This window comes from Sturnira hondurensis, unplaced genomic scaffold (assembly GCF_014824575.4).
Source record: "Sturnira hondurensis isolate 20B ecotype Veracruz unplaced genomic scaffold, ASM1482457v3 Scaffold0013381, whole genome shotgun sequence".
NCBI classification, from domain to species: domain Eukaryota; kingdom Metazoa; phylum Chordata; class Mammalia; order Chiroptera; family Phyllostomidae; genus Sturnira; species Sturnira hondurensis.
Window position 1 is genome coordinate 2,152,079 of NW_028086012.1, and position 27,746 is coordinate 2,179,824.

The window sequence follows — 27,746 nt, forward strand, 5'->3', positions numbered from 1 at the left end:
GATCAGAGCAGCCCTGTGTCTACCTGCCTACTCCCTAGGATCACCCATGCCGGGAGGTTCTGGCAAACCTTACCCACCCTGTTTTCCTATGGGTGGGACCTAGCCTGTCCAAGGAGGGATCCTGGGGACAGAGCTCTGAACCAGCTCTAGGGAGGACCTGAAGGAGATGTGGACCACACCCAAGGAAAACATACTCAGCCATTGGGAATATCCAACCTGATGAATAGGTGTCCCCTATCAGAAGGGCGGACTCTGCATGAGGGTGTAGGCGCAGGTGGTGAGCTAAGGGGTAGAGAGGTGGAGTTAATCACAGTGTCTTCTCAAAGGGAGAAGAGAATAAAGCCTAGAAAGAAGAAATGTCTTGTCCCCCTCGTCACCTGTCCCCCTACCTATACTCTTTCTCTTACCTGTACCTGAGAAGTCTGAATGGGTAGTATAAGGAACCTGGAGGTGACACGGGCCCGAGTCTTCATTAATCGGAACCAGAATGGGAGCGGACCTAGAGTTCGTTCTGATTCTACTACCATCTGCTCACCTCAACTGACCTCGCCACATTTTTCCTTCATTTCTCACTCCTGGGGCTCAGCATTCTTCTGCAGGAAGAGCTGGGATGTGTCTTGAAGGGGAAAGCTTGGTAGGAGGCAGCATGGTCCAGGGGAAAGTGCCCCCGCTCCAGGGTCAGATCTCCCTGCGCTTCATCCCTGAGCCGCTCCACCGCTCGGAACTTCATTTTCTTCCCTAATGCAGTGGGGCTTCTCATCTCAGCTGGGAGGGTTTCGGGAGGAAGTGCACAGCACAGTCAGTCCCTGGCTCACAGACAGTGAGCTGGCAGTATTAACTCTCTGAAGAGAAACAGACACTGTCTGCAGAACTGAGCTGTGTTGGTGTTGGAGTGTAAGGTTGTCATTTTCAAAACTGTAATCCCCCGGTTTGTTTTCAGATTTTCAAAACTCTCCCAATGCAAAACCAGGTCGTCCTTCTGGAATTGTTGGTTGATCGTGTGCTAGGTGACGAGCCTCATTGTGAATTCTCTTCCTTTTGTTCCTTTTTACACCTCATTCATCTTCTTTATGGCATCACAGGAGAGAGAAAAGAACAGGGCTCAGTGAGACATCTTGAACCAGAAGCCCTCCTTCCTCCTGGAAAAGTGACTTCCCCTTGACTTCTTTGAGGCCATGTTCTCTTGCTTTTGCAGTTACCCTTCTGTTTGTGCCAACACTTTAGTCATCTTTCTCTTCACGTATCCTGAGGCATCTAAATCCCAACATAGTCACAACTGAACTCATCACCTTTCTGCCATCCAACTGAAATTCTCATCTAGTGAAGGTCACCCCGGTTACTCAGCTGTCGACACGGGCACCTTCCCTCTCACTTGTGTACCACACTCACCAGGTCTTCCTAACTCTGTCTCCTACCTCTTCCCTATGCATCCACTTCCCTGTCCGCTGCTTCTACCTTGGTCCAGGCCACCACTGAGCGAGGCTCCTCACCCGCCTCTTGGCCTCCAGTCTTGTATGCCTCAGTCCATTTTTCACAGCGTAGCCAGAGCAAGTCTTCAAACCCATCAGTACACTCCTGACATTCCCCTGCTCAGAAGCCATCAAGGTGCCCCCACCTCCCGAGGAGTAAATTCCACACCCCTGAATGTAGTACACTGTGTCCCTTGGGGCCTGCTCTCTGCTTACCGTCTAGTGTTTACCGTCTAGTGTTCTCCACTCTCACAGACTTCCCGTTCCAACTAAGCTGAAAATGTTCAGTCTTCCCATACACTCTGACCTCTGAGCACATGGTGTTTCTTCCTCAGAGAACGTTGCTCTCCTCTCTTGCTTTGCCTGCTTAGCACTTTGTCATCCCTCAGGTCTGAGTCTAAATGTGAATTCTACCAGGCATCCTTCCCTGAGCTCACAAGACCAGGTGAGGGGCTCCCCTAAATGTCGTTGTGGCCTTCTACCCAATGGCATGCTCCCCGGTGCTGCAGACGCCAGTGTCCGTGGCTATAGCCCAGTGGACTGTGAGTGCCATGGGACAGGACCCCGTGCTCTGCCATCCTTGCCCCCTTTTGTCTCCCTAGGCTGTGCCTGGACCAAGTGCATGTTCAGTGTGTGTAGGAGAAATGGTGTGTCCACGCCCCACTTGCAGGATACATTTGCATTCCCAGGACCGTGTCCCCCACTTGGAAGCGTTAGGATAGGGTCTATCCATGTGTCTGCTCAACCTCCCATAGCAGCCAGATATGTTGGACTCATGACGCTGGACCAGGTTTTCTTTGCCCAGAATTACTCTTTCATTCTTCCCCTTTGGTCACCAAATCTGAGCTCAGCAGAGACCTCAGGGACTCTTCATCCCCCTACCAAAGCCTAGGTCACAGTGAGTCTAAAACTAGGTGTCACATTTGGGAGATGGGAAGACAGGGAGAGAGATCCCTATAGGGGCAGCAAATGCCCTCTCTGTTATCTAGGGCCTGGGTTGGACATTTTACATTTTTCAGTTCGCATAATCACCATACAATCCTATGAGAGGGTCTGTTTTTAGTCCCATTTTACAAGTGGAGAAAAAAACTAAATTCCTTGTCTAAGTTCATCTAGTCAGTAAATGGTCTAGCCACCATTGGAACCCAACCTCAGCTTCACCACAAGAATCCTCAGCTCTTAAGTCAGGACCAGAACTACCATTCTAAGAGTCTTAGAGCAAGTAAAAGGGGAAACTCCACTTTCATAGTTTTCTTAGTCCTTCTCAGCAAAAGCACTGCAGCTCTAATATCTGCCTTCCAGTTCTAGGAAAGGAGAGGGGAGGGCTTCATCTAGTGGGTCCCTTTCTCCTGGACAGGTGTCATCCATGAGAAAGAGAAAGAGGGAGGCGGGAGGCACCTGCACTGAAGGTCGGGGCCGGGCGGGCAAGGGTCTGCTGGGACTGGTGGGGGAAGTCAGGCCAGACCGTCTACAGCCCCATCACCTCTCCCTGTCCCACCCGATCTGTTTGAACAGAATGACTTGTGCTGGGAGCTGGGCCTTCGTTAGGAAGACATCTGAATTCTCAGCTGGGAGGTGACCTCCTGCACTCACCTGTGTTCATGTTCCCTCTCCGCAGTCCCCTGTGGTGGGAACATCACCTCTCCCAATGGCACTGTGTACTCCCCTGGCTTCCCCAGTCCATACTCCAGCTCCCAGGACTGTGTCTGGCTGATCACCGTGCCCATTGGCCATGGCATCCACCTCAACCTCAGCATACTGCAGACAGAGCTCTCTGGAGACTACATCACCGTCTGGTAGGGCCAGTTGCTGTGGCAACAGCCAATAAAGAAAGGGCATTGGCGGGGCACTAAGCTGGATTACCCATCTGTTTATTTAGCACAGCGAATGAGGGGTCTACTTCCCTTAGCCCTTAATGGCTCCTTGAAGGGAGAGTAATAGGAGGGCAGTGGTTCCCAATCTGGAGTCCTGCTAGGGGCCTCTGAAGGTACCAATGAGTGGGTGAATGGGAGTGGGTATAAACAGTCAGAGTTTCTCAGTATTTCCAGAGTCTCGACAAAAATTCTCCATTTATCTGTAATAATTTACCCGGACTAATGAAAGAGCTTTGGGGTGGCGTTTCGAGAAGTCTCGCACTGAGCCAGCACCGTCCAACAGAACTTTCTGCGGTGATGGACGTGCCCTACGACTGTGCCGTCTGACATGGCAGCCACTAGCTACCAGTGGCTGTTGAGGACTTGAATGTGCCTAGAGTGCCAGAGGAGCTGATTTTTCAGCTTCATTTAATTTTAATTAATTTAAATGTAAATAGCCATGTGTTACCTAGTGGTTACCAAATTGAATGGCTCTTGTTTGAGTTGTATAGTTAGACTATCTCAAGTTAATTTTAAAATAGGAACGTGAATTATTAGTTGATAGGTATAGTTTCCTACACAGGTTTTTCCAAACCACTTGATCCTTGGACAAAGATATGATTGTAAAATTCCTTTTTGGTTGAAGGGTACTGTCATTCTGGGAATCAACAGGGGACAGTGGGACTCTCTTCCCCAGGGAGAGGGAGATGCAACCAGACTGCCCTGGATTCATTTCCAGCTTAATTTCCAGGCAGTGGCTAAGAACCAATGGAAGGGACTGGATAAGTTTCCAGGGAAGAAATCCTTTGCCCAGAAAGGTGGCCTGGTTCTGTCTCTGCCTGGGGACAGGGAATGGGGGCACAGGCAGCAGCATGAGCCTCCTGCGCCTCCCTGCCACCCTGTCCCAGTGCTGCCTGGCACTGGGAGCGCCTGCTCTGTGGCTCCTGCTTCTCAGGTGGGAGTGTTGTTCCGGGAGGCTGCGCTGGCGAGGAATCAGGTGAATAAGGAATCAATGTGCACTCCACCAACTCTGTCCGCTTTCTTGGGAGACCACATTGGGAGGGATTGAAGAGAGAGATTTAGAATATTGGAGAAAGACAATAAGTCACAGCCACCCACCCCTGGCCTCTCTGTAGGCCACTGATGGCACCAGGTAGAGTAGGCAGCCATTGGGACTTGTGACATGCCAGGACCTTCTTTCCTACTGCAGGGATGGGCCCCAGCAGACAGCTTCAAAGCTTGGAGTTTTCACCAGGAGCTTGGCCAAGAAAACATTGCATAGCTCAACCAACCAGGTTCTGCTCAAGTTCCACCGAGATGCAGCCACGGGTGGGATCTTCGCCATAGCCTTCTCTGGTCAGTATGAAGCCTGGCCTGCTGGGAAGGGCCGGGTTCTCAGGGCAAGGCTGGCCTTGAGCCCTGGCTTCGCCATTCCTGGTTGTGTGACTCTGAGTGACTTACGTATCTTTTTAGCCTCAGTGTCTTCAAAGTTATGAGAATTAAATGTGTTAGCCTATGTGAGCTCGCCCTCCCAGCATAGGGCTCTCTAAATGTAAGTTTACCTCCTCCTCCACACTACTAGGGCAGAGAGGCACATGACATTGACTATTGGTGCCAAGTTCAAGATGGAGAGATCAAGCAGGAGGAGAATGAATGATTCGGGTGGGTTTGTTCTTATTGACAGCCAGTTTTCTTCTAAGATTTCAAAGTTATGGATCTGAATATTTCCTCATTTTTGTCATAGTGGACACAGCACAGAGAAACTTACAGAAAGTTCTTTGTGGCCTTGCGCCAATCTATGGAATAATCCTCTGTGTTTATAATTTTCAGAGCATCACATATATCTGAACTGGAAATCAGGAAAGCTTGACTTTATACCTCATGCCAGGTGTGTGATCTCATGCAGGTCTCCCTCCAACTGAACAGCTTGGGTTCTTCACCTGTACAATGAGGGGCTTGGAGTTTGTGGTGTGTCAGAATCCCATGGGGTAGTGAGGTGGATAAGATACTGTTACCCTCTTTTTACGAATGAAGACATGAAGGCCAAGGAAGGCTGGAAGACGTGCCCCAAACCACACCTGGAAATAGTTCTGTCCCCAGTTCTTTGAGCTCTGCACTGTGAGCTGTGCTGGAATTATACAGTGTTACCGCGTCTCACGTGCACATAGAGAGACTTGACTACGTTTAGCCCTAGGCCCTCGGGAGAGGTAGGGGTGGAGAAACAGAAAGAGACCTAGAGAAACAACCATGTGGAGGGCACAGCCCACCACGGCCACAGCAGGACTCTAACCGCCGTTCCCAGAGAGCTACATCCCAAGGTGAGCGTGACGCAGTTTCTGAAAACCATTTTCCGCAAAAATGAACCGGCACTCCTTGGAGAAATGGCTGATTCCAGGACTAAAGCAGAGAAAGTACAAGATGAGCCTGGAACGGTCTACAGCAGAAAGCAAGGAAATGCTCAAAAAATGAGGGAGGCATGCCAAAAGGATGAGAGCCAGCCAGAAGGGGCTCCCACTGACCATGAAGGGGATAATTTGAGCAGCAAAGGAATTACTGTCGGTAACAAGCGAGTAACCTGTCGAATCAACCAGGACACCATGTATATCCATACGGGCGTTAACTAATCAGTAACTTAATTAAGAAAGTATGAAGAATGGGATATTTTGCCCCAAATCATCTCCTCACACGATGACTACAAAGGAAAGAGAGAGTAGCCCTGCAGAGTGGAGGCCGGGAGGACACCGCCTCCTCGGGTCACTCAAGTGAGTATGGTCAGTAATAGGACAAACCGAAGTCACGCCCGGCCTGACCGGACGCAGTGAGAAGAGCCCGCACCGCGTCGGGGGCCGTCCCGTTAAAGACGCACACCCCGAACCTAATCATGGGAATCAGACAAACCTAAATTGAGGGAAGGACTGAGACACATGGGAAAGTGTCCTGGTTCCTGCTGGCCCTTCAGTCCCTTGTCCTCCTCCTTTAAATGACATCTGGCTACACTTCCTCCCCAGCATCTCGGCCCTGTGAGCCTTTTTTGCTTATTCTACCCCAAGCTGATTTTGTGTTACTTTCAGCCAAGGTTCCTAATTAACAATGGTCTAGGACCTGCAAATCCTACTTCTGGGAATTGTATATAAAGATAATCTCTGAAATGTTATTTATAGCAGGTAAATTAGAATCCATCCACATGTAAGATAATAGGGGATTGGGTGTGCAAATGAGGAGATACCCAAAAAGGGGGGAAATATAGCCGTTTAAAATCATTCATGTAGGATATAATTTATTGCTTAAGAGAAATGTTTATGTTCCATGAAAAAAAAGTCAAATGATGTTGAGGGGCTCAGATGATACCATAACCAAAGGATGTAATGATTGTGGACTCCTAACCTACACCGTAGCCACCCATTTTAGAAAGAGAGATAGAGACGGAGAGACCGAGAGAGAGACATGCAGGAACGATGGTAAAGGAGGCCATTTTACTGTTACCTGAACTGGGACCGCAAAGCCAGATACGGAGCCGTGAGTCATCTGATGAAGTCAACCAGTGAACCACATTCTTTCCCTAAGCTGATTCTGCTTTTAAAGCGGCAGATGAAAGGCCAGCTCCACACAGCCACCCGCCTGAGAGAAAACGGACCTGGAAAGAGTCAGTGAGAAGAATAGGAAGGGCACTGACCTGTGAGGGCTCCTGCTGCCGCTGACTGCTGCTTGGCGCGCAGCAGTGAGCCGTCCCCATCTGTTAGGACGGGAACCTGTACCGGCCTTGACTGGGCTGTACCAGCGCCTCCCCCTGCACAGGAGCAGGGGAAGGACAAAATGAAACGGAGGAGCCTTGACCACCCCCTTGCCCATGAGTTCTGTAGCAATAATGTGGCCAATACACTGTGTGTCTGGGGGGAGGGGTTGACTGCAAGAGATCCACGGTCATTCACCAAAATGCTAACAATGGTTATCCCCAGGTGGTGGGATTGAGGGAACTTTTGTCTTATTTCTTTTCCCAAAGCGCCCGAAATTCCTCGAGGGCAAGGCCCGTGTCTGTTCACTCTTGCATCCTCAACAGCTAACATGGCTTCTCACCCAGGGTGGGCCCTCAGGAGGGGACCATGAAATGAATAGGGGGGAGAAGAATGAGCACGCCTGGTGCTGGAGAAACTCACGCTCTGTGGACAGTGTCTGTTGGAGCAATTTTCCTGCAGAGAAAGACGGTAGCATCCATCCAGTGCGGCCACTGTGCTCCCTGGTTTACGTGAAGTCCAGGTTAAACCTGCCTGATTACCCCGAGGGCGCCGCTTGGTCTCAGTGCCCACACTTGCTAAAGCTTCTGTACCGCCCAGCACTACATTTTTCAACTGACACATCTGTAGAAAAACTTAAGGTTAAATCCCAAGAACATAATATGACAGTTTTTTAAAAAAACTATAGTTCAGGAAAATCTTAAGTTACATTCCACCTACTTCTGGCAAAATGTCACAGTCCCACGTGAGCGTTCGGAATGGGTGGTCCCGTGCACTCGCTGGCTCTCAGAGTCGGCACAGCGTGGCGTTCCTGTGAGCTGCGCCCCACCAGCTAGCGCCGTCCTGAGTCCGCCCCCACCGAGTCTCTCATATTTACCCTGGTTCTGCCCAGGGTTTTACAGAGTCTCAGGTGAAAACCTCTGCAGGATGCGCTGAGTGTTTATGGGAGCCGAGGCGGGGGGCGGGGGGGGTGCCAACTGTACACGTTGCAGTGTGCAGAATTGCTGTTCTGTTACCACTGTGTTCATTGTTGGGTGATCTGAAGTGATGTTTTAAGAATTTAGCTTCTAGCCCCGGCTGGTGTAGCTCAGTGGATTGAGCGCAGGCCTGCAAGCTAAGGGATCGAGGTTCGATTCCCAGTCAGGGCACATGCCTGGGTTGCAGGCCAGTTCCCAGTGGGGGACACATGAGAAGCAACCATACATTGATATTCCTCTCCCTCTCTCCATCCCTTCCCCTCTAAAGATAAATGAATAAAATCTTTAAAAAAAGAATTTAGCTTCTAGCGTGATGGTTTGTTGCATATATATATATATATATATATATATATATATATATACACACACACACACATATATATATATGTATATATATATATGTTTAGTTTTAAGTACTTTTTGGATTTGGGGTTATGCATTATATTTTTTCCCATTACAGTAATGGGAAATAGACTCCTAGTTAGCATCTTTGCACAGAACATCTGATTTCCAGGCATGGATGACTGACATTCAACAGGAGATGCCTGTACTTCAAAAAGGTCATATAATTTAATCATTCTTAGGTTTAAAAAATCCATAAAAGATGCATATATGGAAGGATGTTCATCACAGCTTTATTTCACATGGCAAAACTTTGAAAACCTAAATGATTAACAACAGAGTGTCTCTGAAATAAATCCTAGTAGGTTATACAACTAGATACTGTGAAATCATTTTAATCACACTTTGAAGAAGTGTAATTACATGGGATATTCTTGTAATATAGTAAGTACACAGAGATTAACACCCAGTAGATATCATGATGCAAATTTTGTAAGTGAAAAATATTTCCATGGGCAGAGAATAAACACCCTAAGAACTTACAGGAAAAGGTTGGCAGTGGTCATCTCTGAGAGGGCAATGGGTGTGTTTAATTTTCCTCCTACTGTTTCCATAGAAAACCCCCTATCTTCTTCAATGACAATGTATTACATTTGTAATTCTTTTTTAACAAGTGCGATCTTAAGGAAACCACACACGGGTTGAGGTGACTTTGGAAGTAACAGCAGCGGCCGCGGCACCAGCTAACACTCATATAGCGCTTAACCACGAGGCAGGTAGTGAATGAGAAACAAGTTGTGAGCCCACACCAAACTTTGCCTCAGTGACACCATCCACGCACAATCCAGTCTCTGCCCAGAGGGGTGGGTTCCAGTTTAGAAAATCCACTGGAGCCAGAGGTGTTTGGGCAAAGGTCAGAAGGTAAACAAGCTGACTTCAGCGGGCACTCACCTAAGCCACACCCACACTGTGTATGGTGGAAAGAATATGAGACTTGGGAGCAGCCAGACCTGGGTTCAAATCCTGCCTGTGCCACTGGCTTCCTGTGTAACCGTGGAGGAGCACCTAAACAGCTCGCAGGGGGATCAGCTATCGTGAGAATCAAAGGTGACAGCGTGTGAAAGCGCCTGGCACGTAGTTGGTGCTCAGCACCTGCTTCTCCCCCCTTCCCTTCACTGCTAGGGACTGTCTCCAGCTTCCTGAACTCTCTCTCCTTTGCCGTTAGTCTTAACAGCAGATAAGGAAAATTGTGCTCGGTTAAACTTGCCCCGTATAGAGACACACATTAATATCTGCTTGTAAGTGAAGATGGAGTGAGAAAGTGAAGCCCTGAATGACTAAGTGCCCCAAGGGTGAGGTCCTCACACTGACTTGTCTGCTGTTGTCTTTTCAGCTTATCCACTCACCAAGTGCCCTCCTCCCACCATCCTCCCCAATGCTGAAGTCGTCACAGAGAATGAAGAATTCAACATAGGTACCGCACCCCCCACACCATCAATGAGGGGCCCAGTGTCAGAGGGGGTGGCCAGCAGGTTACCTCTCCCTCCTGTCTATGGAGAGAAACAACAGGCCCAGTACAAGAGGGTTGTTACTCCATCAACCGAGCTTGCACCAGATATACCCACACTTTCTTTTAGCCACACCTGAGAAGAGGAATTAGGAAAGCTGTGGGGGGTTTTCTTTTTCTGTGATTTAAGTCAGATGTATTTGAGAAAAAAAGTCCCTGTAAGACACTGTAAAAAGTTCCTGGAACGTGAAAACATTCTCAGGCTCAGCAAGGAGAGGGGAGCTGTGGTTGTCTGGATCATTCAATTGGAGCTGAGCTAGTTACCTAAGCCTGAACAGAACGTGACCCTCCACTGATCACCTTGCCTGGAAGTGGGCTCAAGGTACCAAGGGGTACAGACAGGACCAGACCTCTCCAGGACACCCGTGTGTTACTCTCCCTTTGACAGGTGACATCGTGCGCTACAGGTGCCTCCCTGGCTTTACCTTGGTGGGGAGTGAAATCCTGACCTGCAAACTTGGAACTTACCTGCAGTTTGAAGGCCCACCCCCAATATGTGAAGGTAATTGCACTGAGCCACGCCTTTCTGGGTCTGGAGTTCCTCCGAACCCCAGCCCTCTGTGTCCTTGTCCCCGCCCAGGGAGGAAGAGGTCACATGGTGAATGTTTGTTTGAATTATCAAGTGAGTAGGTGAGTGATTGTTCTAGTTACGGTCTCTGCCCTGCTCCTAGGTCCAAGCCAAGGAATTGGCCATAATGGCCACGACTATCTCTGTCTTCTTTTTGTCTAACTGACATTCCCTGGAAATGGCATAATGATCATTGGAAGGAGGAAGTTCTGGGACCTTGGGAAGGGCTGTTTGCACACCAGCCTTGTCCTGCTGGAGTGCGGATGTGCTCAGGGTCCTGTGGGCTGAGCTAGGCCACTGAAAGACCATAGCTGTCTTCACTGCAGCGTGATGCCTTGACAGAGGGTGAATCGCTTCACTTATTTACCCCAGCTAAGGCCAAGAATAAAACTCCAAACTCACTTGCACATAGTAACTGCTCAGTGTTGGCTATTATTATAATTACTAGTACTGTTGCTACCAACAAATATTTAGTAGCTTATAGAGAAAAAAGTCAGCTTCTCCCCTACGTCTCAGAAAGTAAGGGAAAAGGTAAACTGTAATGTGGATTATTTGTGAGGAAGAAAGGAACCGTACACCCCAGAATTAGGCCACCCAGATGCTAAATTGAGAAATTCAGTAGCTCTTTACTGTAACTGAGCTGACCCGCCCACCACCCAAACAGCCGGCCCCCAGTAAAAGTGAACCTCAGCCTTCATCCTGTTCAGAACTTCCTTGATTTGCTCTGACTGGCCAGGCCTGAATCTCAGCAATTCGGTGACATTGACACAGCATCTCATGTCACCCCGTGCCAGTGCAGTGACAGGCGCTGGGGTCTTGTTTGTGCTCAAATACTGGCTCTCCAGGGGTTGTCTTTTGCACCAGGGAAAAACACGTGTTGGCCTAGTTCCTAGTTCCTAGTGCATCTCCATCTGATGCACCTGGTATTTCTCTTTCTTTCTCCAAGTGCACTGCCCCACGAATGAGCTGCTGACAGACTCCACAGGTGTGATCCTGAGTCAGAGCTACCCGGGCAGCTACCCCCAGTTCCAGACCTGCTCGTGGCTGGTGAGGGTGGAGCCCGGCTATAACATCTCCGTCACGGTGGAGTACTTCCTCAGCGAGAAGCAGTATGACGAGTTTGAGATCTTCGATGGTAAGTCACATGCTGTGTCGCGCGCCCTGCTGCAGATGGCGCAGACTCGCTTTGGGGCCCTGGAAGCCTCATGCTGCAACCTCCCAGTTAGAGCTTTGCAGAGGCTCCACATAATGTCTTGTCTCCCACAGAAGCCCCAGCACCCGGGAGCTGGCGGGTGCATGGCCCCCAGCAGCAGGGCTGCTTACACTGCAGCCTGGACCTGCCACTGCCAAACCCTTTCTTAATCTCGCCTCCACTCAAAGCCAGCACCTTGAATGTCAGCCAATGAGTGGGTCCCAGCGGTGCCACCAAGGGAAGAATGTGCTACCTGCAAAACCCCCAAGAAATTTACCAAACATTATGCTTTTTTCTTGGTGGTGGGAGGGAAACGACGCAATAACTTTCTCTTTCATTTGGAGGAAATATCTCAGCATGTCCTGGACCCCTAAATCCTAAAAGTTTTACCTGAAACGTTGCAGAATTTAGCTCTCACCGTCTGTGGCATATGTGTCCTGCAAATACATCTGCACTAATTGTCCCTTCTGGCTCATCAGATCCGATTAATGCTGTGCCATCAGTATGGAGAACCAATATGTTCTATTCTACAGGACGTCCAGATGGTCCGCATCGCCTCCCGCTGTATTATGTCAGAGAACAGGAGAGTTAGCCTAACTCGGAGGCAAGACCGTGAATGTATAGTCTTGTCTACTGCACAGGGATGCCAATCGCCTATGATCCTTCTCTCTGATGGGTGTGGAAAAGAATGCATTGCTGGATCAATAACTACCTTCCATGTAACCAAGTCTGTGTTCATCTGCTCTAATGAAGCTAGCACACCCGGCACAGCTACTGCAGTCAATGCTCCTAGTTGGTTAGGTCTGTGCTGTGAGATGCACCTGGGCCAGGACTCCATGTACCACCCACCCCAACCCCCAGACCCCTGCTCCACAGAGGAGCCCCGATAGTCCTCTGAGTCCCCCCCGGGTATCGGCAGCACTTCAAACTCTGTCCAGAAGTCTTCGAAATATCTTGGCGTTCCCTTGTCTTCAGTATTCAGTTCCCTGGGTAAATAAGTAGTGGTAGGTATTTGGGGGGGAAGAACTGAGGGAATCACTACTATATATAACTGATATTGTTTTATGGGGTCCTTTCTCACAGGCACCCAGCCTCTCCTTCTGTCAGCGTGTTCTGTAGAAAGAACCGAAACCTGGCTCAAGTCTCCAAATTGGGAAACAGTAACCTCCCACTGGGATTAGCTTTCCTCGCCCTTTGATTGTATATCCACGATCTGTTTTGTTCCTGTATTCACTTATTTGGGCCTCCGGCCCATCTGCCCTGAGGACTGCTGTGTCCTGTGAGCATCTCCATAGACCCTCAGCTCAGGCCCTCCCGCTGCCATGCCAGCCCCTGCTGTCCATGTTGGCAACTGTGCCAACCTTGCTTCTGACTCTTAGGTGCCTCCAGCTGGCCTCTGTGTTCTAGAATCTCCTCACCCTCATCAGTACGAGGAAGCCGGGTTCTGTGAAAGCATCTCCTCCCATCAGTGTGGCCAACAGAGGGCAGCCATCCCTCGGGGTGTCAGTGAGGCTGGTGCTCACCCTCACCAGTGCGTTCCATGTGGCATTAGGACCTAGCATGTCCCCCAGGTCCTCCTGAGGAACACAGTCAGCTGGGGGTATTCCGGTCGAACTCAGTGGGTCTCCCCTGGCGTGCCACTTCTCGGAGCCTTTGCCCTCTTCTCTCAGGGTTCGTCCCAGCAGCCCTGATGGCTCTGCTTTGTTTAATGTGGTCTGTTACTTACGCCAAGCTCCCAACAGCTGTCTCAGCAGCACATTAGAACCGCCACTCAGGGCTCTTCGGGGTGCCAAGTCCTGTGTTTTGGATGATCCAGCTTTATATTCTGCACCCCTGAACCAGCCCACTCAGAACACACTCCCAGACATTTAAGGTGGGAAAAGAGCAGGGGAGACTTTTCTGGGAAAGTCTTGGAAAGGAAGGTGGGGAACTATGTTATTTATGACATTGAGACTCGGTGTTTTTCTCTAGCTTTATTGTTATCTACTCATCCATAAGTATTTTTCCTATACGACAGGCACTGAGCTATTTTTGTTGCTTGGCCAAAAAATGTCATTCATTTTTTTTCATGTAAACTGGCTCTACTAGCACTTAGTTGCCTTTAACTTCATTCAAAATTTTTTGTTAGGTTGCATTGTGACAGCTGTCATATCAGCATGCATTTTAAAAAAATTCCCAAAATTGCTGAATTTTTGTGTAGCCATTTTAATATTGAAGATGGAAGAAAATAAGCAACATTTTTGGCATATTAGGCTTTATTACTGCAAGCTAAGTAAAAACACAACTGTAATGCAAAAAAAAAAAAGATTCGTGCAGCGAATGGAGAAGGTGCTGTGACTGATCAAACGTGTCCAAAGTGGTTTGTGAAGTTTCGTGCTGGAGATTTCTCCCTGGACGATGCTCCCCGGTCGGTGGAGCAGTTGAAATTGATAACTGAGACATTGACTGAGAGCAATCAATGCCACACCATGTGGGAGGTGGCCGACATACTCAAAACATCCAAATCAATATAGTTACTGGTGAAAGTGGAAAATGCGTCTTTTATTTCTCAGAAAAAAAATTAAACGAACTTTTTGGCCAACTCAATAGCACGCACAAGAGAAGTAGGGTGGCAAGGTAGAAGTTCCCAGGTTGAAAACCAGCTTTTCTATTAATCGCTGCTTGACCTTGGGCAAGTTCCGAGATGGCAAATAGATTACATGTCAACTGCCAGCTACTGTGGATTGGGGCAGTGCTTCAGGGCTCAGGAGGAAAGAACAGCTAGAGCAAGACCTGTGGGTGCAGAAAGGGTGGCGGAAGGACAAATGAGTGTGCTAACTCTGACCAACTTACCGACTGTTCCTAGCCTTTCTGCCTTCACCTGAGTGGGGAGGAAACAGCAGGTGGTTCCACTGAAGGGATTGGACTCCGTATCTTTGATGGCTGTGATAGTCTGTAATCCTGTGTCCTGGGCTCTCATCCCAGGTCCCTCGGGACAAAGTCCTCTGCTGAAAGCTCTCAGTGGGAATTACTCGGCTCCCCTGGTTGTCACCAGCACCAGCAACTCGGTGTACCTGCGCTGGTCGTCAGACCATGCCTACAATCGGAAGGGATTTAAGATTCGGTATTCAGGTGAGTAAAACATAAGGACTCATGAGAAGGGCTGAAGAGCCCCTTGAGTTCCTCTCCCCAAACACCCCTCTAGGCCACAGGCTGTATCTTCGTCAGTGGCAGAGCTCCGCCATGGGGCTCAGCAGCCTTCTCCTCCTCTAAGTCTCTCTGACCCGTAACTACGAGAGCATCTTTGACATTTTCCCACCATCCCTGTTTCTGCTCCTTTCCCCACTTTTAACCTCTTCCCTCTCATCTGCTCACCCTGCCAGCCTGAGTCTTTGGATAAGCTTAGTATATATATATGCTCTGAGAATGCCTAAAGGGGAACCCATCTCTACCCCTGTTGAAATGTTAATAAAATTTCCTTAAAACTGGAAAACCCTAAGCCCTGGCCAGTGTGGCTCAGTTGGCTGGAGCGTTGTCCCATAACCAAAAAGTCGTGGGTTTGATTCCCCATCAGGACGCATACATAAGGTTCTGGGTTTGGTCCCTGGTCTGGGCCTGTGAGATCCCAGGTCCAAGCATATGTGGAAGGCAACCAGTCAGTACATCAATGTTTCTCTCTTTCTCTCCCTTCCTCTCTCTCTAAAAAGTGATGAAAAATGTCCTCAGGTGAGGATTAAAAAAAATTTAAACTGAAAAACCCTAAAATGCGGGTTTCCAACTAGCAAATGTTAGATAGGCAGCCCATAGATGGGCCGTATTTTAAGTCCAGGAGCCTCTTCCCGCCCAGAAAGCCTTCTGGGCGGAGTCAGGGCAAAGGCCAAGCAGTCAGGCTGCTGACCTGGGCAACAATCTTCAAGGAGCACAGAAACATCCCTGGAAATGTAAGGAGACAGGGAAGAAGGAATTTATCTGAACTCCGTCATGGGGATCACTGTGTGTAGCTGGAAAGAAAACTCGGTAAGCTGCCTGGCCCCATTCTGCAGGGGAGTGGGCCCAGTGAACTGCGGCTGGGTGCCCGTAAACTTGGAGGCAGAGATGAATGCGTTAAGACCAGGGGAGTTCTACCAGGTCCCCTCAGCACGCTTCCCCAGCCTGCACTGGGCCTGCACCCCAAATAAACATTGGACAAATTTTTTAGGAATATTGGTTAGAAAGGTTGTCAAAGTCTAGCCAGCTTGACTTACCACTTGTCTTCATCCATCTCTTCTCGTTGGCCACCTACTTGGAAGACCAGCCTGGACCAAGTGGCCATTGGAAGTCTTAAGGGACTCTGGGGCGTGGCTTCGGGGATGAGCAGGCCAGATGAAGCTGAGGAACTCGTGGGAGCCAGGGAGGAAAAGGCCCTTTACTACCCGAGGCCATTTCCTCTGCAAAGTTGACCCTGAACTCCTTCCCCCCTGTGTACACAAGAGGTAGGAGGGCTCCCTACCCCCCAGGCTCGGTGATCAGCTCTGTCGATAACCAGTCGAATGATTATTAGACAAGTCACTTTACCTCTCTAGGCCTGAGTTTCCTCATGATGAAAACAAAACCTTAAGGTACCTCTCAGGGAGATTCAGCCTGAGTTCCTAGGAGCTACTCACGCAAAAGGGAAACGCAGCCATTCAGTAGCATTGCACTACGCTGTGGCTAAACTAGGAACTAGAAGCCATTAAGGAGTTGCCCTTTCCCCGATGTCTTTAAAGACTAACCACATGTTTGGGGGTAATGAGTCAGTTGTAATTACCATACATAGGCCAAGTCGGAAAATGAATTAATCACACAGTGAAGCAGTTAGCACCTCATTAAAATACAGTAGACTTGTGTAATTCGCAAGTGCCTCTATCACTGTGATTAAGTCTATTTTATCACTGAGCATCTTGTTCTTGACTGAGGTCGACGCGTAAATACAATATAGGCAGGGTGCAGGTGGCAGAGCAGGAGCAAGGAAACACATCTGGCTCGGAGGGCGGGTATTTAAAACACACTTCAGCAGCAGAGGCACGTGGGAGAATGCAGGAAGGACCTGACACCCTCACTCTGCCTTGGTGTACGCCAGCCCAAGACACTCAGCCGGGGACTCTCAGAAGAAGCAAGGGGCACGCCCTGCACGTTCCTCCGCTCACCCTTCTTTCCCAACCTCACAGAACTCTCTAAGGATCCCTTGGCAGGGTTTCTTATTGCACGTTCTCTGTGGCTGGGATATTTGTCTGTTTCTTCATTGCCGGTGTTCCCAGCCAGGCGCATAATAGACACTCCATGCACAGTAATTGCGTAAGTGAATGAAGTAAGTGAAAGCTGTTCATGGAGGGGAAATTAGAACGATGGATTCTATGTCCTGTGTTGCCACAGTTCCCTCTCCCTCCGCCCTCTACAGGACAGAAAGGAGAAGGACCATTTATTGAGCGCTGAGTGCCCTGGGCTGGGTTGGAGGCTTTACAAACACAACCCTATTTAAGTGGTCCAAAAACCCATGAGGTAAACATTACCAGTCCCAATAGTCAGGAGAGGAGACTGGAGCTGAATGAGCTTCAGAGATTGGTCAGAGTCACTCACCATAAAGGTCCGAAAGAGGACGTGAGTATGGCCTCCGACTCCATTGCTTCTGGTTTTTGTGTCTCTTTAGGGGCGGACGGGATGGAGAGCCTGTGCCTCTCTGCACAGCTAAAGCCGCAAAGGGGCCCAGTGCTTCACGTTGCCTTCTTTACTTCCCTTTCCCTTGGCCTTACCAAACTGTCCAGTAGTCTGTCTTTTCTTTTCTTTTTTCTTTTCTTTTCTTTTCTTTTCTTTTCTTTTCTTTCCTTCCTTCCTTCCTTCCTTCCTTCCTTTCTTTCTTTCTTTAAATTTTTTAGAGAGAGGAGAAGGGAGGGAGAAAGAGAGGGAGAGAAACATTGATGCCGCTCCCATGCCCCAAATGGGGACCTGGCCCGCAATCCAGGCACGTGCCCAGACTGGGAATCGAACCAGCGACCTTTGGGGTTGCAGGATGACATCCAGCCCACTAAGCCACACCAGCCAGTCTGGCCATTTTTCAATATCAACCACTCAGCCCTTTCTAAATAGCAGTGGACCTGGCCACTATGAAGACAAGGAAATGGGGAAAGAATGGGGGTGGGTGCGCAGGAAGGAGTACGTCCGTCTGTCTGCCCACCTGTACACGGCCCCCTGACCGCACCTTGTTGTTCAGCTCCCTACTGCAGCCTGCCCAGGGCTCCGCTCCACGGCTTCCTTCTGGGCCAGACCAGCACCCAGCCCGGAGGCTCCATCCACTTTGGCTGCAATGCCGGCTACCGCTTGGTGGGACAGAGCATGGCCATTTGTACGCGGCATCCCCAGGGCTACTACCTGTGGAGCGAGGCCATTCCTCTCTGTCAAGGTGAGAAGCAGGTGGGAAGGGGGTGACAGGTGGCTCAGATCCTCCTCACATCTTGGGTTTGCCTCAGGACCAATCGCTTCCAAATATGGGTTTCCTCATTGATCATTCGTCCTTTCAGGAAGCATATATTGAGGGTCCACAATATCTTTAGCCCTGGGGATATGAATACACACACACACACACATAAAACACAGTGTCAATGTCTTCAGAGCAACAAGGAGATGATGTCAGCCACATACATGCAGAATGACAGAGGAAGTGTGTCAGGCATGTAAACCACGTTGCTGGGCCCAGGGGAAAGTAGGGACCTCCCTCCTTTCGGACAGCTAAGGAAGCTTCCAGAAGATGCATGCTTGGGCTCAGGCTCATAGAACAAGCAGGGTGTGGGACCAGGTGTTGGCAAGGAAACATTCCAGACAACAGCCAGGGCATTTGGAAAAGCACAGAATTGAGAGGGATGAGACACGCTGGTGGAAGCACCAGGTCGGAGGAGAAGAGGGCGGAAGGGGGACCAACCCCATCCTCGGTCACCATCTCAGGCCCGTGACAGGCCCAGGCAGTTTCCCTGCATTGCCTTTGATCGCTTACAGGATTTTTTTAACTTAAAGTAATATACTTTCTGACTAGTAATCTGAAAAAAAAAACTATAGATAATACCAAAGAAAAGAGGTAAAATGACCTATAATGCCATCAGTTGAGATCACCACTGTTAACACTTTACACACTTGCTCCGACCTTTTATGTATTGTTTCCCAAAATGACATCATCCCAAACGCTCACTGTTAGCATCTGTCATATACTTAAATACACTTCATCATTATTTTCAGTGGTTACAGAACATTATGGAAAAACTCTCAGTTATTAAGTCTTATCCTGTTGTTGGCCACTTGAATTTCTATATTTTTTGTTACTGTAAATGGTGCCGCTCTTAAAATTTTTATAATGTCATTGTTAAGAACATCCATATGTATTTCTTAAAATAAATTCCCAAGAATGAGATTGTTGAATCATAACCTATTCAAAATCTATAGCTTTTGAGACTTCCTTCCCTTCCACATTCTCAACATGATGTACTGCAGCAACAAAAGAAAAGAACCTTGCCGATTACATATGCAAAAACAGGAAACCACACTGGTGTTTTATGTTCTTGCTCTTCAGTTCCCAGTGGGGTGCCACACTTTTTAATGACACCTGCCATCTCTAACCCCCACAACTTCTGGCTTGTGCCTGCACTTTCTCAAAGAGCAGAAACCGCGTGTCATTAGGATTCTGTTCAACTCCCTAAGCAAAGGTCAGGGAGAACTGACTGTCACAAATGGCAAGTGTCATTTGGCGTTGATCTGGGTGTCTAACTCTATCAACAGAGACACTGTGTTTCTCGCCGCCCCCGCCCCCCCCCCAGCTCCTATTGAAACCTACAAGTGCCTCTCATCTCTTTTATCTTTTCTCACTACCCCAAAGTAAGCCCCTCTAGGCTCTGACTACCATCCTCATACTGATCCTCAGACTGCTCTCTGCCTGTCCTCCCAGCCCTCCCCAAGCTGCCCTCTGATCCTCTCCCCGCCAGCCATTCCCTCTCTGCTCTCTGGATTCCTGGGTCCGTGGCCAACAACAAACGCCCTTGCTCCCAACCCAGAGGGGCTCTCTGCCCCTCCTCCCTCCGCAGAGTCAGAGTCGGTGGCTCTCCTCTGAGAACAGGCACTCTGTGGCCTTTTCAAGTGAAGGGTGTTAATCGCCCATTTCCCACACAGCCCGGGGCCAGGAAAGCCCTGGTATTCCCCCAGTTCCCCATTGCTGCTTCCAAACCATGACCTCTCCACCAACACATCATCCCATTTAGCATCCGCATCTCCTAAAGCTTTCTCCTTCCCCAGCTCACCCTCTCCCAAATACCCTCTCCTCGGAGGTATCATTCCACCACACATTTCAATTACCTTGTGGTTCTCTCCCCGCCTCTCCGACCCACAGAAAGGGTCTCTCTTATGTGGGTTTTGGGGGACCATGTTTTGACATGGAGATAGGGAGACAGGCTTGTAGTCTCTTAGGCTGGAAAGTTATCTTTTGTCGTCTTAGTTATCCACAAGAGGTGGGCCAGGTCAGGGCCATGAGAAGGGGCTGCTGCCCACTGCCTTCTCCTGTTGCCTGATTGACTCCCCATGTAGAATAATGTCACAGGGATCTAAATATTTCTTCCCAAGGGTTTAAGGAAATGAGGTAGTTAGGTCATCAGATACGACAAGTTAGCTAACCTGGTACCATTGAAGGAGCTCAAAGCTTTGCCGTACAGGCATTAAAAGAGCGTCACATTCAAATGCTCCCTGATTATATTGATAAAGAACAAAGCCCCATCGCCCAGGCTCACCCTGTCCACAGTGGCCAAGTCTCATCCTGGGTGACGCCAGAGTGGGGCAGACAGGACAGGTGTGCGGTAGAATTCAAGAAGGGACAACCCAGTTTGGAATACTGGCATGAAAAAGGGCCGATGTTGCCAAGTTTTAGGTCTTAGCGGAGTCGGAAAGACCCAACCCAGCGTGTAGAATTGGATAGACTCAGTGTTTGGAACCTGCATATATAGTTTTTAAATGCTCTCCATCCTGACTGGTGTGAATCAGTTGGTTGGATGTCCAACAAAACAGAAGGTCGCTGGTTGGACTCCCAGTCAGGGCACATGCCTGGGTTGCGGGTTCAGTCTGCGGTCGGGGCACGTACTAGAGGCAACTGATCAATGTTTCTCCCACATCAGTGTGTTTCTCCCTCTCTGTCACCACCCCCTCCCCTCTCTCTAAAATATACATTTTTTAAAACATTATAAACAAATAAATAATGCTTCCTCATTTGCTCACTCCTTCCATTCCTGATCCTCCTCTTTCGGGCCCACATCTAGTCTTGGAATCTTCCTTCCGTCCTGGTAGCGCCCTCTGGACCGTCCCTCCTCCTCCACCTCGTTGTTGTAATGGAGTCCCAGCCCGATTTCTCTTCTTGGTTCTGGACAGTCTAGTATCATCCCACATCGCTGTTAGCTCGAGCTTCTCCTGACTCTGCGGAACAGAGGTCTGAGCTCCAGCCTCGTTCACAGAGGCGGCCGATGAGGGACAGCACTGGGCGCTCGGATGGTGTCACATCTCTAAGAGCTCCTGAGCTACAGGGCAGAGGGCAGGCTTGGCTGGGAAGCACGGATTTCCTTCCGAGACCACACAGGCCCCTCTTACCTACGTCACGTACGTCCCTCGCATACACGTAGTGTGGGCCCCTCCTACAGTCATGACCCTGGCCAGGTTGCTGCACACCTTTCTCTCCTGAGCTGTCAGTGTGAGGCCTCTTTTCTTCATATTCCTGAGTGTTCTCACTGGTTATATCTCATAGCATGCCTTTTCTTGGTTTTTGTACTCTTTTTTGATGGAGTAGATAGGAAATTCTTTGAAAAGGGTTCATGAGAGATCAATTTGATGAGTTTTAAATGTCTGAAAATTATTATTATTTTTGCCCTCACACTTGCTGGGCAGGCTGACCAGGTAAAATTCTAGGGCACAAATCATTTCCTTCAGAAAATCAAAGGCATTGTTCTGTTATCCTCGGACACCGCTGTTGCGGGTTGGGAAGTCCAGTGCTGGTCTGACTCTCATTCCTTCACAGGGAAGTCACTTGTCTCCTCTCCCTCCAGGAAGTTATAGGACTCTCTGTGTGACTTTGGTCTTCTGAACGTCCGTGATGGCAGATCGAAGAGCGGTTCTTTGCGTCCCTTTGGCTTCCTTTCATTCTGGAGACTGTGCCTCCCTTCCAAGTGGGAAATTTTTCCTGTGGTCATTCCGTCCCCGCCACTTGCTCGTTGTCTCTCTCTGGAACCCTGACCCTTAGATGCTGGGCCTCCAGGACTGACCCCCTGTGCCATCTATCAGTCCTTTGTAATCGTCCTCCGTCTTTGTCCTTTTGATCGATATTCTTGGAGATTCCTTTTCATTGTAATCTCCAAACTTCTATTGAATGCTAACTTCGGCAATCACGTTTTCCAATTAAAAGAGCTCTTGGTCTCTCTTTGTTTTTCTTTTTTCAAAGCGCTCTGTTCTCACTTTATGAATATAATATGTTACCTTGATTTTCTCAGGATACTACTTACTAATCAGAAGCTTAAAGATTATTATGTATCTTCAGTGTAATGAGTTAGCTCCATTTCCTAAAGGAGACATTTTTTCTTGTTTTTAATCTTTATGTCTTGCGTGCTGCTGTTTCTGAGCACATTTTGAAGTAAAAGCTAAGTTGATGCTTTTCAGGTAGCAGATGTGAGTTACCTCTGTTGTTACTACACAGACACCTTTGCCCGCGGGGCCTCCCCCATGAAAAGCGGAGGAGTTCAGTGCCCGCAGAGCCGAGTGGGCGGAGGGGCAGCGCAGGCTGTGAGACCACTTCAGTGCTAGAATAAAAGAGCTTTACTCAGCAATGCCCATTCTCGCCTCAGCAGCCTTAATCCTCTCAAGGGAGTTTTTGGTTTTTTGGTGTTCTGTGTTTGGTTTTCCCTCAAATGGGAAAGAAGATCCTATTTTGTTGGAAGAACACATGCCCAGATGCCTCCACACTGTGGGCAGGGGCAGAAAACTAGTCTCACCCTGGCTCCCTCCCATGCATTTATTTGGGTCTGTGGCTTCTCGGCACCATTTAATCCATCGACACCCTTCTAGCTACACTTTGGCTTCCAACGTTGTTTTTTTTTAACTCTCTTCTGCTGGTGATCCTCATATTTTTTTTCATAAGAAGATGTTTCCTCTTATTGGTATTTACTGTAATTTTATTGGGGTATCAGGTTGGAGGAAAGGTAAAAAAGATATCCTCAGAACACCGTCTGGAAGCAGACACGCTCATAGCTTTTCTCCGTTTGCTAGCTCTCTCCTGTGGGCTTCCTGAGGCTCCTAAGAATGGAATGGTGTTTGGCAAAGAGTACACGGTGGGGACCAAAGCCGTGTACAGCTGCAGCGAAGGCTACCACCTGCAGGCAGGTGCCGAAGCCACGGCAGAGTGTCTGGAAACGGGCCTGTGGAGCAACCGCAACGTCCCTCCCCAGTGTGTCCGTGAGTCCTTGGGCCGCAGAGGCGCGTGCGAGGAGGGGCTGGATAAGCAGCTGGGAAGATTCCAGCAGGGAGTGGGGCCGGGGGGCGGGGGGAGCAGATTCGTGGAGGCTGAGGGTTCAGAGAGCAGAGATAGGTGAGTAGCATCATCTACCTGCTTAGGTTCCCGTTTGAAATTGCTCCCAAATCATGGATGATCATCGCACCCGAGTTGTCACCATAAAGCATCACAGAACTTGGGAATGACCTGCCCCACCTCCTTCTAGATGGAGCAACAGTCAGAACATTTGCACAAATGTCCTTGGATCACAAAACTCTAAAAGGACAGAGGTGCAGTTCGGCTTTAAGGTCAAGGTCACAAACCGGCAGCCTAATGGGCCGTATCCAATCCAAAGATACAGAGTTTTGTGGGGGTTTTTTGTTTTGTTTTGTTTCTTTGACCTACAGTGTAACATAAAAATTCATAACTGCCTTCTAGCATCTTAAAACTAGGACATTTTATATAGAAATCCGTATTTCTAGCTTTTCTTGAAAATGCTGATCTGGCCCCTTGGATCCAGGCAGTAAATGATGGTGATGATTTTTCCTATTACATTAAAGTTAAACATAATTTTTTTATCCCCTACAAAAGACAGAAAGAAAGAAAATGAAGATCTGGCCAAATAGAACTTGCATCCTCACATCCCACGTCACATCCCACGATCAGCGTTGACTGAGCAGCACCGCCCTGTTTTTGGTGGGGGTGCAGATCTGCGCCCTCCTGTTCGGCCACATTCCCCACCCCACCCACCTCACTCACTGCCAAACTTGCCCAGGGACTGAAGACTTTTGGATGCATCATTACTGTCTGCCAGTCCCCAGCTCTGGACCTTCTCCCGTCTCTACCATAATTAATTAATGCTCCTCTCTGCCCCCCGTCCACCCAGCCGTGACCTGTCCTGACATCAGCGGCGTCAGTGTGGAGCACGGCCGGTGGAGGCTTATCTTTGAGACGCAGTACCAGTTCCAGGCCCAGCTGATGCTCATCTGTGACGCTGGCTACTACTATACTGGCCAGAGGGTCATCCGCTGTCAGGCCAATGGCAAATGGAGCCTCGGCAACTCCATGCCCACCTGCCAAGGTAAGCCCAGGAGGAGAGGATGGGCAGGTTTTGGCTCAGTGCCTGCTCCCTGAACTCATCCGTGGGGAGGGAGAGAAGAGCGGTATTACCTGGGATTCCAGTGTACCCCTTCCTTAACACGCCTTCCCGATACCTAGAATCTGGAGCTGGGGAGATGCTCACTTCTTTAAGGAAATGCTTCTTAGCCTCTCGTCATCTTCTTAAAAGCTGCCTTCTTAAAAGCTGCTCCAGGTGAGCACCCACTAACCCATTTACTCAACATTCATGCCAGGTACTGTAGAGTTATGAAGAGTTTGTGACTCCTGCCCACCAGGAGCGCAGAATCTACTGGAGAGGCAGACACGTAAGGACACGGTGACAGTGGTGTGTGATAAGGCCTGTCACAGGAGTGTATACAGGAATAATGGGCACAGCACGAGGGCCCCGCCACCTAAGGGTGTCAGCCTTTCCTTCTTCATTGCAAATTGTTCTTCCTTGGTTCTTCAAGAGAGTTGCAAAATCCAGGGTCCCTGGGAAGCCCTCTAAGACAGAGGTTATGAGGGAGTGCTCCTGGGATCACTCCCCGTGGAAGGGAAGGGAAGGGAAGGCAGGACACAGGACTGGGGAGAGGGAGAAGCTGGTCCTGAGGCAGCAGCCGGGAAGGCCTCGGTCGACCCCACAAGGGACCCTTACCCCTCCACACTGACCAAACATTGGGTGCAGGCTGCCCTGGCAGGAGAGTGTGTCTTTAGATGGGAGGACTCGTCAACCAAGGCAACCAGAAGAGGGCTAGCTACCCAGGGTTCCTTGCCAGCCACTGGGGGAATAAATCCTGTGGGCCTAGATGGGGATCTGAGTGTTCACCGCGGCATCCACTACACAGGGGGTGCTCACAGTCTTCACCTATCAATAAGGCTGTGATGGAGGAAGGAAGTGTTTGCGCAGGGACAGAAGCATGGCTTGTCAGTGAGCTGCTGCCGGAAGTGTGAGACTGGGAGGAGTGGGGCTTCCCAACACCTGTGACCCAAGACACTGTTGTCTTGTCACCCACGTGCAGAGTCCACAGAGGAGTGTAATCCTGTCGGTGGCAGAGTAGAAGACACGAGCTCACGCCAACGAAGTGGCTCACGTTTTTGTGCGGCTGGCGCTGTGGGGCCTCACCCCTGTGTCAGCCAGTGTCTGTCTGCAGTGCTCTGTGAAGCAGTGCGAGGCCGCTGTCCTGCTCAGCAGAAATTACAAGGGAATAGGTTTGCAGTGTCTGCCCTGAACACTGAGGAGCACACCGCTGAATCACCATTTCTCCAGTCCGGTGCTTCCTTACCAGGGCGCACCTCTGAGCCACCTGAGTTGCTTAAAAACACATGCGCCTGGGCCAGAGATGGTGCGTCAGGGGTCCAGAGTGCAGCCTGGACACTTGTAAAGCTCCTCAGGTGCTTCTAGCAACACCTCCAGTTGAGAATAACTGTTCCCGTGTAATGTCACCCAAGTCACTGTCACGACCCGTGTTATGGTCATGAGTCCCAGCAGAGTAAGGTTGGACAGACCCCATTTTGGTCATATTTTAGCTAACCAGAGCAGCACGTGTCTGACTGAGTGTTTTGTTACCTTTTTAGTCATCTCCTGCGGCGAGCTCCCCATCCCGCCCAGCGGGCACCGCATCGGAACACTGTCCGTCTATGGGGCCACGGCCATCTTCTCCTGCAATTCTGGGTACATGCTGGTGGGCTCCCGGGTGAGGGAGTGCATGGCCAACGGACTCTGGAGTGGCGCTGAGGTCCGCTGCCTCGGTAGGTGACCTCCAGAGGCCCAGCCTGCCCATTCTCCCCTCCTCAGGACAAGTTAGATCTTTCCAAAGCAGGATCCCGGTCTCAGGACAGTATTATTTTACCCATTTGCATAAAATGCTTAATTCAAACACCAGTTATGGGGCATCTGCCATGACTGAAAGCCTAACCCAGCTCCTCTTGGGGCGCCCAAAAGAAAGAGAACCTCTTAAAGTGTGATGAGAAAAACCTTCTGAGGGGGTCTCCTTCTGATTAGAAAGACGGCCTCTTCTTATTGGCCTTTGAATGATGGGTGAAGCCCCAGGCTCCACCTTCAGGGCAACGCACAGACACCTTCCTGTGGCGTGTCTAAAACACCCTTTGTATTTCTATCAGCAGGTTTTACATGTACATGAATTTTGTTTGCATATGCTATATGATATAGAAATATATTTTCGTTGCTTGCTTATTCTATACAGTTTATACACACACACACACACACACACACACATAATAAGCTATGATAAACTCATTTTTTAAAAAACCTGGCTTACAAAGAGTAAAGTTATTATTTCCTCCATGCTTAATCCATCCCCTGCCTAAACCTTAGATACTAAGGTTCTCTGTCCTCTCACTCCTTTCTCGGACCCCTCAAGTGCAACTACACGAACTGCACGGGCCCCAACTACACGAACCTAACAGCGTAGATTGGACGGTTCGTTCCATAGTCAACAGTAAGGCCCTCCCACTGTCTCAGGCCCCTGTTGGGTTCACACAGAGCCAGAGGATGCTGCTGGAAATGCTAGGAATATGCTCTTCCCAAATGCCGTTTAATAAAATAACGCACCTGGGTTTCCATTGTCTGTGCGCCTTGCCTCTCAAGAAGGAAGGATGAATTTAGCCAGACCACCTGCTTTTACATGGTTATTTTTAACACAACGAGACTTCAGCTGCCTTACTGTACACCGTGGTGCCCTCCAGTAAATGCTCAGTAAACGCTGGCTGCTGAGAATGGGGCCCGGGAGAGGGGTGCAGGGAGGTAACAGTGACCATTTCTCACCGGCATGTAGACACACACTTAAGGTCAGCGAGAGAGGCCACACGGGATGCAGCCTTGGGATTTGGGGTTGCCACGTCTGCATCACCAGTGCTATCACGTCTCAGATTCCTGAAGTCACTCCTGGATGGATGGCTGCTTTCCGGGGGAGGTGGGAACTCAACTGGTGGGCGGGCCCTTGGTCCTCACCCCCACCATCCCTGTCTCCTCCTACCCTGACCAAGCCCTGCCTCACCTGGTGCAAGCTCCTCTTTGATTTACACGCTTTCCTCATTCCCCCCAAAGCTGGGCACTGCGGGACTCCTGAGCCCATTGTCAATGGGCACATCAATGGGGAGAACTACAGTTACCGGGGCAGCGTGGTGTATCAGTGCAACGCCGGCTTCCGCCTGATCGGCATGTCCGTGCGCATCTGCCAGCAGGATCACCACTGGTCGGGCAAGACCCCTTTCTGTGTGCGTAAGTATGTTGCCCACTCTCCCTAGTCACGGGCCCAGACTCGACACAGACCAACTCCCTTGCTCTCTTGATAAGGCTGTTGCAGGTTTCCATGAACTTTTTCCAACAATGCAATGATTACATCTGTTGTTTTTAGTTTTCTTCAAGTCACTAATTATTGCTTTCACCTTTATTATTTCTTTCCTTGGGATTTCTTTTGGTTAACTTTTTGGTTCAC

At 49.4% G+C, this 27,746-nt stretch overlaps 1 protein-coding gene across 1 annotated transcript in view; it reads left to right on the forward strand.

Moving 5' to 3' along the window:
- The window catches only part of CSMD2 (CUB and Sushi multiple domains 2), a 268,001-nt gene that overhangs the window by 191,701 nt on the left and 48,554 nt on the right, over positions 1 to 27,746 (forward strand). Inside the window, exons 37-47 of the mRNA XM_037061417.1 lie at positions 3,088 to 3,265; positions 4,533 to 4,678; positions 9,766 to 9,846; positions 10,328 to 10,441; positions 11,454 to 11,642; positions 14,664 to 14,810; positions 17,905 to 18,093; positions 22,968 to 23,153; positions 24,077 to 24,271; positions 25,864 to 26,037; positions 27,356 to 27,529. Coding sequence (XP_036917312.1) covers positions 3,088 to 3,265; positions 4,533 to 4,678; positions 9,766 to 9,846; positions 10,328 to 10,441; positions 11,454 to 11,642; positions 14,664 to 14,810; positions 17,905 to 18,093; positions 22,968 to 23,153; positions 24,077 to 24,271; positions 25,864 to 26,037; positions 27,356 to 27,529 — 1,773 coding nt within the window. The remainder of the gene's footprint in view (positions 1 to 3,087; positions 3,266 to 4,532; positions 4,679 to 9,765; positions 9,847 to 10,327; positions 10,442 to 11,453; positions 11,643 to 14,663; positions 14,811 to 17,904; positions 18,094 to 22,967; positions 23,154 to 24,076; positions 24,272 to 25,863; positions 26,038 to 27,355; positions 27,530 to 27,746) is intronic.